Here is a 14065-nt window from a genome sequence, read left to right as displayed (position 1 = left end):
AAGACATGGCTAAAGTTCAATCAGATTTGTGAACATAATCTCTAGTTGTGTATTGCCGCTTTCCATGTTGTCTGTAGCTTGTGAGGTGTGGAAACACTTTGTTGATTTTATGGATTTTGTCCTGTTGCTTTTTGTGCTATGTTTCTCTGTCTGCATTCTACATCTTGCTTGTCCTGTGTTGCTCTGCATGTGCTCACTGATTGTCTGTATTGTTATTGTAATTGTTTTTAATAACCTGCCCAGGGACTGCGGTTGAAAATTAGCTGGCTGGTTAAAACCGGCACTTTTTACTGAAATGTTGATTCATGTGCACTATCCCTGTAAAAATAAAAATAAACTCAAACTCAAACTCACAAATATTCTACAATGTAGAAAATAGTTAAAATAAAGAAAAACCCTTGAATGAGTAGGTGGTCTAAAACTTCTGACCGACACTGTATATTCTCATTATTGTTGTTTTATTGTATTACTATTTCCTCTTTTGCAAATGTTTCTTACTTTTTGACTCAGAATTGTTGGGAAAGAGTTGGAAGGTAAACGTTTCACGGTAAAGTCTACACCTGCTGTATTCGGCGTATGTGACAATAACATTTGATTGATTTTACTCTTATTTTGAAAAAAACAAAACAAATCTGCATTCATGTTGCTACCATTATATCCTGCTGCCAGGAGAACGGCAATCTACTCAAATCGGTCTCCAGGAAGACATAAATCAACGGGAAAATGGCGGAAGTCGATGTTCTGTTTGAATCAGATTTCGTGTGGAGTGGACAAGAGAGTGATAGGAATTGGATTACAGTGGAGAATGCAGAAGGGAATAAGAGAACTAAATTGGTGGTGGAAACTAGTAAATCCAAACTTAGTTCTTAGTCTTTTTTTGGTTGGAATAAGGGTTTTGAATCGATGTTGTTACCAGAGAGATCTGTTTTGAATTCTCTATTAAAATTGTGGTTGTGTTGGGTGAGGTGGCGTCAGTAAGAATAATGAGAAGTGGGCTTCTCAGCTACCAGGAGTGCAGCTGAGCGGTTTTTGGGACTCAGGGACTTCTCTGCAGAGGCATTACAATGAATCATGTCGATGAATGCTCCGTCCTCACAGGCACCTGTGTAGAGATGTGATTTGAATATGACTGAAGGAGTGGGATGGTTGTTTGATTGATTTTTGTATTATCTCGGAACCCCCCTTCCCGCAATTGAGTATATTATGTTATGTACCCGGTACAGTAGGTGGCGGCGATTCACCAATAGGTGTGGACTGCCATTACATTTGAAAGAAGAAGAAGAAGAAGAAGAACGACGAAGACGGAAGCCAATATAATCCGCAGTTCATCCACCTCGCCGCACTCACCCACGGAGAAAGCAAGGACATGGGGCTAGTTCAGCTAGTGCCATATTAAAGTAGCTAGCAGCGCAGTACGTTAGTTTTCCTTTAGTTTGACTGACTAAAAGCCGTTATCGGGTTATCAGAGCCAGGAGCATGGCGCTAATACTGTTGACGAGGTCTCGCACTCCGCTGATGAAAACATCTCGCTCGTTAAAGAGCGATTTCCGCAACGGTGAGAAGGATTCTTCATGTCGACTGTCGATACGTGTTGAAGTCTTTTGTTGTAATTTATGTTTCGATTTGTATTAGCTTGTTTTAACATTGTAGCTAGACTGCCATTGCTGTTTAGCTGTGAATGTCATTGTTGGTTAATGAGGAAACCGTAGTTAAACTAGATTAGCTGGTTCAGACAGTTAAATATCTAACGTTAGTCAAACCCTTGGCTTTGTAGAATGATAAATGTTCATAGCGAAACGTGTTTTATGACCGTGTAGAGGTTAACTAGTTGTTTCACTGAGATAATGGTAACGTCAGCTAACTAGGGGCTATTTCTGTTAATAAGTTACTATAGTTAGCAACTAGCAGTAGCTCCGCCGGTAACGGTGTATACCGGTTCCAGAAACGTGTGTTGTGGCATGGTCCCGTCCCGGCCTTTGTTGCTCTATTACACCGGGCATGACAGCGCTGTGAACAGAGGCGCGGCAGCAACTTCTAGACTGATTCCAGCTCATCTATTAACTACAACGTTAACTAAGCGGTTCAACGTGGGCATTGAACGTGTTTCTGTTGCAGAGGTTGTGATTACATTGTCAGGTCATCTAAGGCCAAGACTAATGGCAGGGGTCTGGGGGACGGGACGGTCCGTGAGGCCTAGAAGACGTAGCTACAACTAACGTTAGTTGTCACATCTCCCTATCATCAGGCTCCCCGGTTGGTGTTTATGCGACGGTCATTATTCTAATAAAGCTCTCTAGTCTGGCGCATCCACTAACTATACAAACCATCAGGTTTCAGATCCTCGACAGCTTTCAGTCAATTTCGATTCCAATCTATTTTGTCATGCTGTTATATCTATAAACACGTCCTGTATGCATTTTTGTATCGTGTTCGGAAATGTGATCGCTTCAGGCACCACACCTTGCGAATGTAGTAATGGGAGGAGACGTCATTCGAGGGCAGGTTCGTTCATAGGGATGGTGCCGTTTCCCTGGCCTGCTATGGTGCCGTTTCGCTGTATATATCTCAGCACCCCCGAGACAGACCTGTTTAACCTGGTATAAACCACCAGAGCAAAACACATTTAGTCGGTCTGGATGTTGTGAAGCACGGAGACATGTTGTGAGGGAGTAGGGAGCAAGCAGTCTCAATTCTCTCAATTTCATCAACAATCAGTCCATTGATGCAGAGGACATTAGATCTGTTCATGACACATTTACTCACTGATTGGGTTGTTTGCATGAATTTGAACATTTATGTAGGTGTTTATAGAGGTGTAGGTGTTTATAGAGGTGTAGGTGTTTATAGAGGTGTAGGTGTTTATAGAGGTGGAGGTGTTTATAGAGGTGGAGGTGTTTATAGAGGTGGAGGTGTTTATAGAGGTGGAGGTGTTTATAGAGGTGGAGGTGTTTATAGAGGTGGAGGTGTTTATAGAGGTGGAGGTGTTTATAGAGGTGGAGGTGTTTATAGAGGTGGAGGTGTTTATAGAGGTGGAGGTGTTTATAGAGGTGGAGGTGTTTATAGAGGTGGAGGTGTTTATGGAGGTGGAGGTGTTTATGGAGGTGGAGGTGTTTATGGAGGTGGAGGTGTTTATGGAGGTGGAGGTGTTTATAGAGGTGTTTATAGAGGTCTAGGTGTTTATAGAGGTCTAGGTGTTTATAGATGTGTTTATAGATGTGTTTATAGATGTGTTTATAGATGTGTTTATAGAGGTCTAGGTGTTTATATAGGTGTTTATAGAGGTCTAGGTGTTTATATAGGTGTTTATAGAGGTCTAGGTGTTTATATCGGTGTTTATAGAGGTCTAGGTGTTTATATAGGTGTTTATAGAGGTCTAGGTGTTTATATAGGTGTTTATAGAGGTCTAGGTGTTTATAGAGATATAGGTGTTTATAGAGGTCTAGGTGTTTATAGAGGTCTAGGTGTTTATATAGGTGTTTATAGAGGTCTAGGTGTTTATATAGGTGTTTATAGAGGTCTAGGTGTTTATATAGGTGTTTATAGAGGTCTAGGTGTTTATATAGGTGTTTATAGAGGTCTAGGTGTTTATAGAGGTCTAGATATAGGTGTTTATAGATGTGTTTATAGATGTGTTTATAGATGTGTTTATAGATGTGTTTATAGATGTGTTTATAGATGTGTTTATATAGGTGTTTATATAGGTGTTTATAGATGTGTTTATAGGTGTAGGTGTTTATAGAGGTGGAGGTGTTTATGTCGATGTTTATAGAGGTGTAGGTGTTTATGGAGGTGTAGGTGTTTATAGAGGTGGAGGTGTTTATAGAGGTGGAGGTGTTTATAGAGGTGGAGGTGTTTATAGAGGTGGAGGTGTTTATAGAGGTGGAGGTGTTTATAGAGGTGGAGGTGTTTATAGAGGTGGAGGTGTTTATAGAGGTGGAGGTGTTTATAGAGGTGGAGGTGTTTATAGAGGTGGAGGTGTTTATAGAGGTGGAGGTGTTTATAGAGGTGGAGGTGTTTATAGAGGTGTAGGTGTTTATAGAGGTGTAGGTGTTTATAGAGGTGGAGGTGTTTATAGAGGTGGAGGTGTTTATAGAGGTGGAGGTGTTTATAGAGGTGGAGGTGTTTATAGAGGTGGAGGTGTTTATAGAGGTGGAGGTGTTTATAGAGGTGGAGGTGTTTATAGAGGTCTATGTGTTTATAGAGGTCTATGTGTTTATGTAGGTGTTTATAGAGGTCTAGGTGTTTTATGTAGGTGTTTATAGAGGTGTGTATGTAGGTGTAGGTGTTTATAGGTGTAGGTGTTTATGGAGGTGTTTGTAGGTGTTTATAGAGGTGTAGGTGTTTATGGAGGTGTAGGTGTTTATAGAGGTGTAGGTGTTTATAGAGGTGTTTATAGAGGTGTAGGTGTTTATAGAGGTGTAGGTGTTTATAGAGGTGTTTATAGAGGTGTAGGTGTTTATAGAGGTGTAGGTGTTTATAGAGGTGTTTATAGAGGTGTAGGTGTTTATAGAGGTGTAGGTGTTTATAGAGGTGTTTATAGAGGTGGAGGTGTTTATGGAGGTGTAGGTGTTTATGGAGGTGGAGGTGTTTATGGAGGTGTAGGTGTTTATAGAGGTGTAGGTGTTTATAGAGGTGTTTATAGAGGTGTAGGTGTTTATAGAGGTGTTGGTGTTTATAGAGGTGTATGTGTTTATAGAGGTGTAGGTGTTTATAGAGGTGTTTATGGAGGTGTAGGTGTTTATAGAGGTGTTTATAGAGGTGGAGGTGTTTATAGAGGTGGAGGTGTTTATAGAGGTGGAGGTGTTTATAGAGGTGGAGGTGTTTATAGAGGTGGAGGTGTTTATAGAGGTGTAGGTGTTTATAGAGGTGTTTATAGAGGTCTATGTGTTTATGTAGGTGTTTATAGAGGTCTAGGTGTTTTATGTAGGTGTTTATAGAGGTGTTTATGTAGGTGTAGGTGTTTATGTAGGTGTTTATGGAGGTGTAGGTGTTTATAGAGGTGGAGGTGTTTATAGAGGTGTAGGTGTTTATAGAGGTGTAGGTGTTTATAGAGGTGGAGGTGTTTATAGAGGTGGAGGTGTTTATAGAGGTGGAGGTGTTTATAGAGGTGTAGGTGTTTATAGAGGTGGATGTGTTTATAAAGGTCTAGGTGTTTATAGAGGTGGAGGTGTTTATAGAGGTCTATGTGTTTATGTAGGTGTTTATGTAGGTGTTTATAGAGGTGTAGGTGTTTATGTAGGTGTTTATAGAGGTTTATGTAGGTGTTTATAGAGGTCTAGGTGTTTATAGAGGTGTTTATAGAGGTGTTAATGTAGGTGTTTATGTAGGTGTTTATAGAGGTGTAGGTGTTTATGTAGGTGTTTATAGAGGTTTATGTAGGTGTTTATAGAGGTCTAGGTGTTTATAGAGGTGTTTATAGAGGTGTTAATGTAGGTGTTTATGTAGGTGTATGTGTTTATAGAGGTGTTTATAGGTGTTTATGTAGGTGTAGGTGTTTATGTAGGTGTTTATAGGTGTTTATATAGGTGTAGGTGTTTATGTAGGTGTTTATAGGTGTTTATGTAGGTGTTTATAGGTGTTTATGTAGGTGTTTATAGGTGTTTATGTAGGTGTTTATAGGTGTTTATATAGGTGTAGGTGTTAATGTAGGTGTTTATGTAGGTGTAGGTGTTTATAGGTGTTTATAGGTGTTTATATAGGTGTTTATATAGGTGTAGGTGTTAATGTAGGTGTTTATGTAGGTGTAGGTGTTTATAGGTGTTTATGTAGGTGTTTATAGGTGTTTATATAGGTGTTTATATAGGTGTAGGTGTTTATATAGGTGTAGGTGTTTTATATAGGTGTAGGTGTTTATGTAGGTGTTTATAGGTGTTTATATAGGTGTTTATATAGGTGTAGGTGTTTATATAGGTGACGGTGTTTATAGGTGTAGGTGTTTATGTAGGTGTAGTATCAATAAAAGTCAGTCCGACAGAGCTACAGTAATCTTTTAGCCAGGTGTGTAATGCCAGTAGCCTGCTGAATCCTTCACACCTGCGGCCCAATGATGGTACCGGACCTGAATTGATTGGCTGCTTTTTGTAATCTTTCAGTGCTAGAGTCAGTTCTTTAAAATCATTTTTCAGAAGTTCTGAGCTAGCTCTCCTGATGTCGTTTGACCCCACGTGGACTACGACAGTTCCCGACAACGTGCATTGAACGGTCGGAAGCAGCTTTGTAATGTCCTGTACTCCAGGATAGCACAGGGTTCTTACAATAGAGCTGCTGATGAAGACAACTTGTGCAATGGCTGAGGAGGTCTGGCTGTTTGCCTTGAGTGGTTTCGCAAACCCCTCGAGGACCGAAGGGCAGTGGGGCCCGATGGACCCAAGCTGGCTGTAGTATCCATCCTGGATGATGAATGGGTGGCATACTGTAAACTGACTGTCTGCCCTGTCATGTACTATTCTGTTGCAGCCTGCCTTATAGGTCAATATATCTGTTTCTCTCTGTGTTTTCAGGGAAGCTTCAAGATGGCTCCTGTTTCAGCTGTACATCTCTCAGACTCTCCAGTCAAAGGTAGTTTCTAACTGATACAAAGTAACAGTTAAATTAATCACCATGCTGGGGTTCTTCTGTTCATATTGTCAATGAGTGTGGTGTGGGTATTGTTTTTTGGGGGATTTTATTAGGATCCCCATTAGCTGTTGCAAAAGCAGCAGCTACTCAGCCTGGGGTCCATATAAAAGATGAAGCATGAGAATACAGAACATCTAATAAACAAGAACAGCTCAAGGTCAGAACTACATCAATACAAAATATGTTTTACAGAAGGCACACAGCCCACACATACATACACACACAAACCATTTAGGTCAAACAGGGGAGAGGCGTTGTGCCGTGTCTGGGTTTTAAAAAAACTGGTTTGTTGTTCATTTTGAGCAATATGAGATGGAACAGAGTTCCATGCTATAATGGCTCTGTATAGTGTGTATCAATAATTGGAAGGAGCAATTTCATAAATTAATAAAATGCAGCGTCTGGATGCTCCTCATTAATCACATCAGACCAACAAAGACTTAACATCCTCCACTTAAAAGTCAATCTTTTATAGGATCTGTTATACACTATTTTAGAAGCTTCCTCTTGAGCAGACAGCTTGATGAAAACCAGTCAATATTCAGGTCCCCAAGAAAGTAGACCTCTCTGTTTACATCACATACACTATCAAGCATTTCACACATATTATTTAGATACCGACTACACTTGGTGGCCTATAGCAACAGCCCAAAATAAAAGGCTTTAGATGAGTCAGGTGAAGCTGCAACCACAACACTTCAGTAACCCTTGACAAATGATCTCTAAGCATTACAGGGATATGGTTCTGAATATATATATATATATATATATACAGCAACACCTCCCCCATAAACATTACAGGGATATGGCTCTGAATATATACAACACCTCCCCTATAAACATTACAGGGATATGGCTCTGAATATATACAACACCTCCCCTATAAACATTACAGGGATATGACTCTGAATATATACAGCAACACCTCCCCTATAAACATTACAGGGATATGACTCTGAATATATACAGCAACACCTCCCCTATAAACATTACAGGGATATGACTCTGAATATATACAGCAACACCTCCCCCATAAACATTACAGGGATATGGCTCTGAATATATACAACACCTCCCCTATAAACATTACAGGGATATGACTCTGAATATATACAGCAACACCTCCCCTATAAACATTACAGGGATATGGCTCTGAATATATACAACAACACCTCCCCTATAAACATTACAGGGATATGACTCTGAATATATACAGCAACACCTCCCCTATAAACATTACAGGGATATGACTCTGAATATATACAACACCTCCCCTATAAACATTACAGGGATATGGCTCTGAATATATACAGCAACACCTCCCCTATAAACATTACAGGGATATGACTGAAGATATACAACACCTCCCTTATAAACATTACAGGGATATGGCTCTGAATATATACAGTAACACCTCCCCTATAAACATTACAGGGATATGGCTCTGAATATATACAGTAACACCTCCCCTATAAACATTACAGGGATATGGCTCTGAATATGTACAACACCTCCCTTATAAACATTACAGGGATATGACTCTGAATATATACAGCAACACCTCCCCTATAAACATTACAGGGATATGGCTCTGAATATATACAACAACACCTCCCCTATAAACATTACAGGGATATGACTCTGAATATATACAGCAACACCTCCCCTATAAACATTACAGGGATATGACTCTGAATATATACAGCAACACCTCCCCTATAAACATTACAGGGATATGACTGAAGATATACAACACCTCCCTTATAAACATTATACTGACTATATACAGCAACACCTCCCCTATAAACATTACAGGGATATGACTCTGACTATATACAGCAACACCTCCCCTATAAACATTACAGGGATATGGCTGAAGATATACAACACCTCCCTTATAAACATTATACTGACTATATACAGCAACACCTCCCCTATAAACATTACAGGGATATGACTCTGACTATATACAGCAACACCTCCCCTATAAACATTACAGGGATATGGCTCTGAATATATACAACACCTCCCTGTATAAACATTACAGGGATATGACTCTGACTATATACAGCAACACCTCCCCTATAAACATTACAGGGATATGGCTCTGAATATATACAACACCTCCCTTATAAACATTACAGGGATATGGCTCTGAATATTTTTATTTTACCTTAAGAACAAATTCTTATTTTCAATGACGGCCTGAACTGCCTGTCCAGAGGCAGAACGACAGATTTGTACCTTGTCAGCTCGGGGGTTTGAACTTGCAACCTTCCGGTTACTAGTCCAACACTCTAACCACTAGGCTACCCTGCCGCCCTATAATATATACAACAACACCTCCCCCATAAGCATTTCTGTTTCCAATAGAGACAGAAATGTCTCCTATATCCTTGTTTCTACTGCTGTATCATCAGAATGAATTATCTAGGTGAGTTTCAGAAATGTCTAATATATGAATGTTATCTGATGTCAGCAAGTTATTGATTTCATGAACCTTATTTCTAAGGCTACATATATTAATATGGGCTATTTTCAGCCCTTTCCTGGGTAGCTTATCAGAGATGGACTTAATACTGAAAAGAGCAAACAAAGCAAGAGAAAAAAATACACATTCAGCTGTGTGTGTGTGCTGGGGGGTTGAAGCCATGAACCCATAGGCTTGGCTCTCTCATCCCTTCCAGTCTTCTGGCAGCTTCCATTGCTGGCAGAAGTTCTTTCCTGGGCTCAGCAGTCGGAGGCACTGCATCTCAGTGCTAGATGTGTCACCTCAGACCCTGGTTCGATTCCAGGCTGTATCCCAACCGGCCGTGATTGGGAGTCCCATAGGGTGACCCACAATTGGCCCAGCGTCGTTAGGGTTTGACTGGTGTTTTTGTTGTTGTTCATGTTGAGTGTGCTGTTCATATTTCATTTTTTTAGGGGGTAGATCGCCTTTAATATTGCAGATTGTGGCTTCCATCAATGTAATTGTCTGCGTAAAAATGTATATATTTTCCCCTAACCCTACCACCCCTTCCCTAATTAGAGTAAACTATTGGACAACAACACTTAGGCTTCTACTCCCAGCTTATACATACTATATACATTTTAAGGGCACAGTATTTTTTTTTTACAATAGTTATGTTGTTCATGCTGTTGAGTGTTTCTGTGTTTTCAGTAGACTGGATGGTGATAGGCTGGTGGTCCGAGGTGGGAGCTTGGCTCCGCCCTCCTTCCTAGGCCCCTCGTTGCATACGGCATCAGACAGCTACAGGGTTACAGGCCACACCACAGACCACACCCCTTCTATGAGGCTGTACTCTGCTGTAGTGGAAGGCTCCTCCACCACCTCCTCTCTGTACCACCTGGGAGGTGGGTACCCACAGTGGACGGCATCCTGGCGAGCGAGGGGGAACGTGGTCGGGGTACGGTGGATCCACACCTCCAGATGTCTCCGTGACGACTCTAAAGTAGAGAAGTCTCTCCGCTCTCTGAAGGATAAGAACAAGAAGCTAGAGGAGGGCGGGCCGGTGTACAGTCCTACAGTAGACCATACCATAGTCAGGAGAACTATAGGACAACGTGTTCTAGACGAGGTTAAGCACTACTACCACGGCTTCCGACTGCTGTGGATCGACACTACCATCGCTGGACGCATGCTGTGGCAGGTCCTCAACGGGCACCCCCTGTCCCGACGGGAGAGGAGACAGGTGAGGAGATCAGGGATCCTATGTAATCTTTCATTTATTTGATTAACCCATTTCTGCTACATATACAGCGCCTTGGGAAAATATTCAGACCCTTTGACTTTTTCCACATTTTGTTAGGTAACAGACTTATTCTAAAATGGATTCAATTGCATTTTTTCCTCCTCAATTTACAACCCCCCCAGGTTTTTAGAAATGTTTGCTAATTTATTAAAAGAAATAACATATCACATTTACTTAAGTATTCAGACCCTTTACCCAGTACTTTGTTGAAGCACCTTTGGCAGCATTTACAGCCTCTCGTCTTGGGTATGATGCTACAAGCTTGGCATTTGGGGAGTTTCTCCCATTCTTCTCTGCAGATCCTCTGAAGTTATGTCCGGTTGGATGGGGAGCGTCGCTGCACAGCTATTTTCAGGTCTCTCCAAAGATGTTCGATCAGGTTCAAGTCCGTGCTCTGGCTGGGCCACTCAAGGACATTCAGAGACTTGTCCCGAAGCCACTCCTGCGTTATCTTGGCTGTGTGCCTAGGGTCATTATCCTGTTGGAAGGTGAACCTTCGCCCCCAGTCTGAGGTCCTGAGAGCTCTAGTGTAGGTTTTCATCAAGGATCTCTCTGTACTTTACTCTGTTCATCTTTGCATTGATCCTGACTAGTCCTGACTAGTTTCCGGGTCTGGTTTCATCAGACCAAAAAATCTGGTTTCTCAGACCGGAGAATCATGTTTCTCAAGGTCAGAGTCTTTAGGTGCCTTTTGTCAAACTCCAAGTGGGCTGTTGTGCCTTTTACTGAGGAGTGGCTTCTGTCTGGCCCCTTTATCATAAAGGCCTGATTGGTGGAGTGCTGCAGAGATGGTTGTCCTTCTGGAAGGTTCTCCCATCTCCACAGAGGAACTGTAGCTCTGTCAGAGTGACAATTGGGTTCTTGGTCACCTCTCTGAAGAAGACCCTTCACCCCCAATTCCTCAGTTTGGTCGGGTGGCCAGCTCTAGGAAGAGTCTTGGTGGTTCTAAACTTCTTCCATTTAAGAATGATGGAGGCCACTGTGTTCTTGGGGACATTCAATGCTGCAGAAATGTTTTGGTACCCTTCCCCAGATCTGTGCCTCAACACAATCCTGTCTCTGAGCTCTACGGACATTTCCTTCGACCTCATGGCTTGGTTTTTGCTCTGACATGCGCTGTCAACTGTGTGGCCTTATGTAGCCAGGTCTGTGCCTTTCCAAATCATGTCTAATCAATTGTATTTGCAACAGGTGGTCTCCAAGTTGTAGAAACAACTCAAGGATCATCAAAGGAAACAGGATGCACCTGAGTTCAATTTGAGGCTTTTTTTTTTTTTTTTTTTTTTTTTTTTAGATCTTAAAAAATCTTTTAGATTTTTTTAGGGTCTGAATACTTATGTAAATAAGGTATTTTTATTTTTTGTACATTTTGCAAAAATGTCAACCTGTTTTCGCCTTGTCGTTATGGGGTATTGTGTGTTGATTGCTGAGGATAATTTTTTATTTAATCCATTTTATATTAAGGCTGTAATGTAACAAAGTGGAAAATGTCAAGAGGTCTGAATACTTTCCATAGGCACTGTACATACATGGTACTTTTATATACAACAATCACAACAATAATACATTACTAAACAAGCTCTTTAATCCCACCCCTCAGCCCATCCCACCTATCACCATGGACCTCAGCTCTTTAATCCCACCCCTCAGCCCATCCCACCTATCACCATGGACCTCAGCTCTTTAATCCCACCCCTCAGCCCATCCCACCTATCACCATGGACCTCAGCTCTTTAATCCCACCCCTCAGCCCATCCCACCTATCACCATGGACCTCAGCTCTTTAATCGCACCCCTCAGCCCATCCCACCTATCACCATGGACCTCAGCTCTTTAATCCCACCCCTCAGCCCATCCCACCTATCACTATGGACCTCAGCTCTTTAATCCCACCCCTCAGCCCATCCCACCTATCACCATGGACCTCAGCTCTTTAATCCCACCCCTCAGCCCATCCCACCTATCACCATGGACCTCAGCTCTTTAATCCCACCCCTCAGCCCATCCCACCTATCACTATGGACCTCAGCTCTTTAATCCCACCCCTCAGCCCATCCCACCTATCACCATGGACCTCAGCTCTTTAATCCCAGCCTCTCAGCCCATCCCACCTATCACCATGGACCTCAGCTCTTTAATCCCACCCCTCAGCCCATCCCACCTATCACCATGGACCTCAGCTCTTTAATCCCACCCCCTCAGCCTCTCAGCCCATCCCACCTATCACCATGGACCTCAGCTCTTTAATCCCACCCCCTCAGCCTCTCAGCCCATCCCACCTATCACCATAGACCTCAGCTCTTTAATCCCACCCCCTCAGCCTCTCAGCCCATCCCACCTATCACCATAGACCACCCTCGTTTGTGCCATACTTTTTAATTGTGCTGTGATGTTTTACATGTATACACGTTGAATTTTTCTCATCATATAGTATCCACAGATTGTGAGCTAAAGATAAACCATTCTGACAAATATTATTATTTTTTGACTATGGCTTTCCAGATCACCCAACACTGCAATTTGTCAGGTTAATTTTAAGTGAGTGTTGTGATTTTTTAATATTTTTTTTACCATTTCTGAATCTGTGACCAGAAACAAACTACATAGGGGCAATACCCCCTATGTCTGTTCACAGCAACATCTACAGAGCTGAGATTCTTGTATGCCCCATATACAGTGCCAGCCAAAAGTTGACACACCAATTTATTTTTCCTATTTTCTACATTGTAGAATAATAGTGAAGACATAAACTATGAAATAACACATATGGAATCATGTAGTAACCAAAAAAGTGTTAAACAAATCAAAATATATTTGAGATTCTTCAATGTAGCCACCCTTTGCCTTGATGACAGCTTTGCACACTCTTGGCTTTCTCTCAACCAGCTTCATGAGGTAGTCACCTGGAATGCATTTCAATTAGCAGGTGTGCCTTGTTAATTTGTGGATTTTCTTTCCTTAATGCGTTTGAGCCAATCAGTTGTGTTGTAACAAGGTAGGGGTGGTATACAGAAGATAGCCCTATTTGGTAAAAGACCAAGTCCATGTTATGGCAAAAACAGCTCAAATAAGCAAAGAGAAATGACAGTCCATCATTACTTTAAGACACGAAAGTCAGTCAATCCAGAAAATTTCAAGAACTTTGAACGTTTCTTCAAGTGCCATCGCCAAAACCATCAAGTGCTATGATGAAACTGGCTCTCATGAAACTGACCGCCACAGGAAAGAAAGACCCGGAGTTACCTCTGCTGCAGAGGATAAGTTCATTTTAGTTACCAGCCTCAGAAATCCGCAACGAACTGCACCTCAGATTTGAAATTGATTGTGGGAAGTTCATTTATATTTTTGGAGATATGAATACCAAGGATGTCTACTTCACCATGTGCCCATTTTAAAGTAGTGTAAACACGTTTTTTTTTTTTTTAACAATCCATTACGTAATATGGGACTCTAGTCATAATTGGGTTTTAGTCCAGAGAGGCTAGACAAGTGATCAAGATCTTCAGACTATGCAGGGATCCAGCTTGCAGACTTAAGAAAAAACTAGAGTCATCGGGATACATTAACACTTGTTTTTATCCCCTGGATGTTCTTGTTGGTTCTAATTTTAATAGCTAACATTTCAATGGCCATAATAAATAGATATGGAGATAATGCACAGCCTTGTTTTACTCTTCTTAAAAGCAACATTT

General features: G+C 41.5%; 1 protein-coding gene across 4 annotated transcripts in view; it reads left to right on the top strand.

The window, feature by feature from the left end:
- The first annotated feature begins 688 nt into the window (after nucleotides 1-688).
- letm1 (leucine zipper-EF-hand containing transmembrane protein 1) overlaps nucleotides 689-14065 on the top strand; it is a 39233-nt gene continuing 25856 nt past the window's right edge. For 2 of the 4 annotated variants that reach the window (XM_090221492.1, XM_036962610.2), the window contains exons 1-3: nucleotides 689-1555; nucleotides 6501-6558; nucleotides 9785-10313. In XM_090221492.1, the coding sequence (XP_090077618.1) occupies nucleotides 1477-1555; nucleotides 6501-6558; nucleotides 9785-10313 (666 nt within the window). In that variant the 5' untranslated portion in view covers nucleotides 689-1476. Of the gene's footprint in view, nucleotides 1556-6500; nucleotides 6559-9781; nucleotides 10314-14065 lie in introns of all 4 variants that reach the window. The other 2 variants (XM_036962611.2, XM_036962609.2) reach the window with 1 other exon arrangement.

Source organism: Oncorhynchus mykiss, chromosome 25 (assembly GCF_057628025.1).
Source record: "Oncorhynchus mykiss isolate SJ-2025 chromosome 25, ASM5762802v1, whole genome shotgun sequence".
Lineage (NCBI taxonomy): Eukaryota > Metazoa > Chordata > Actinopteri > Salmoniformes > Salmonidae > Oncorhynchus > Oncorhynchus mykiss.
The sequence above is the reverse complement of the archived record's forward strand: the minus strand, read 5'-3'. Positions and strand labels throughout refer to the sequence as shown.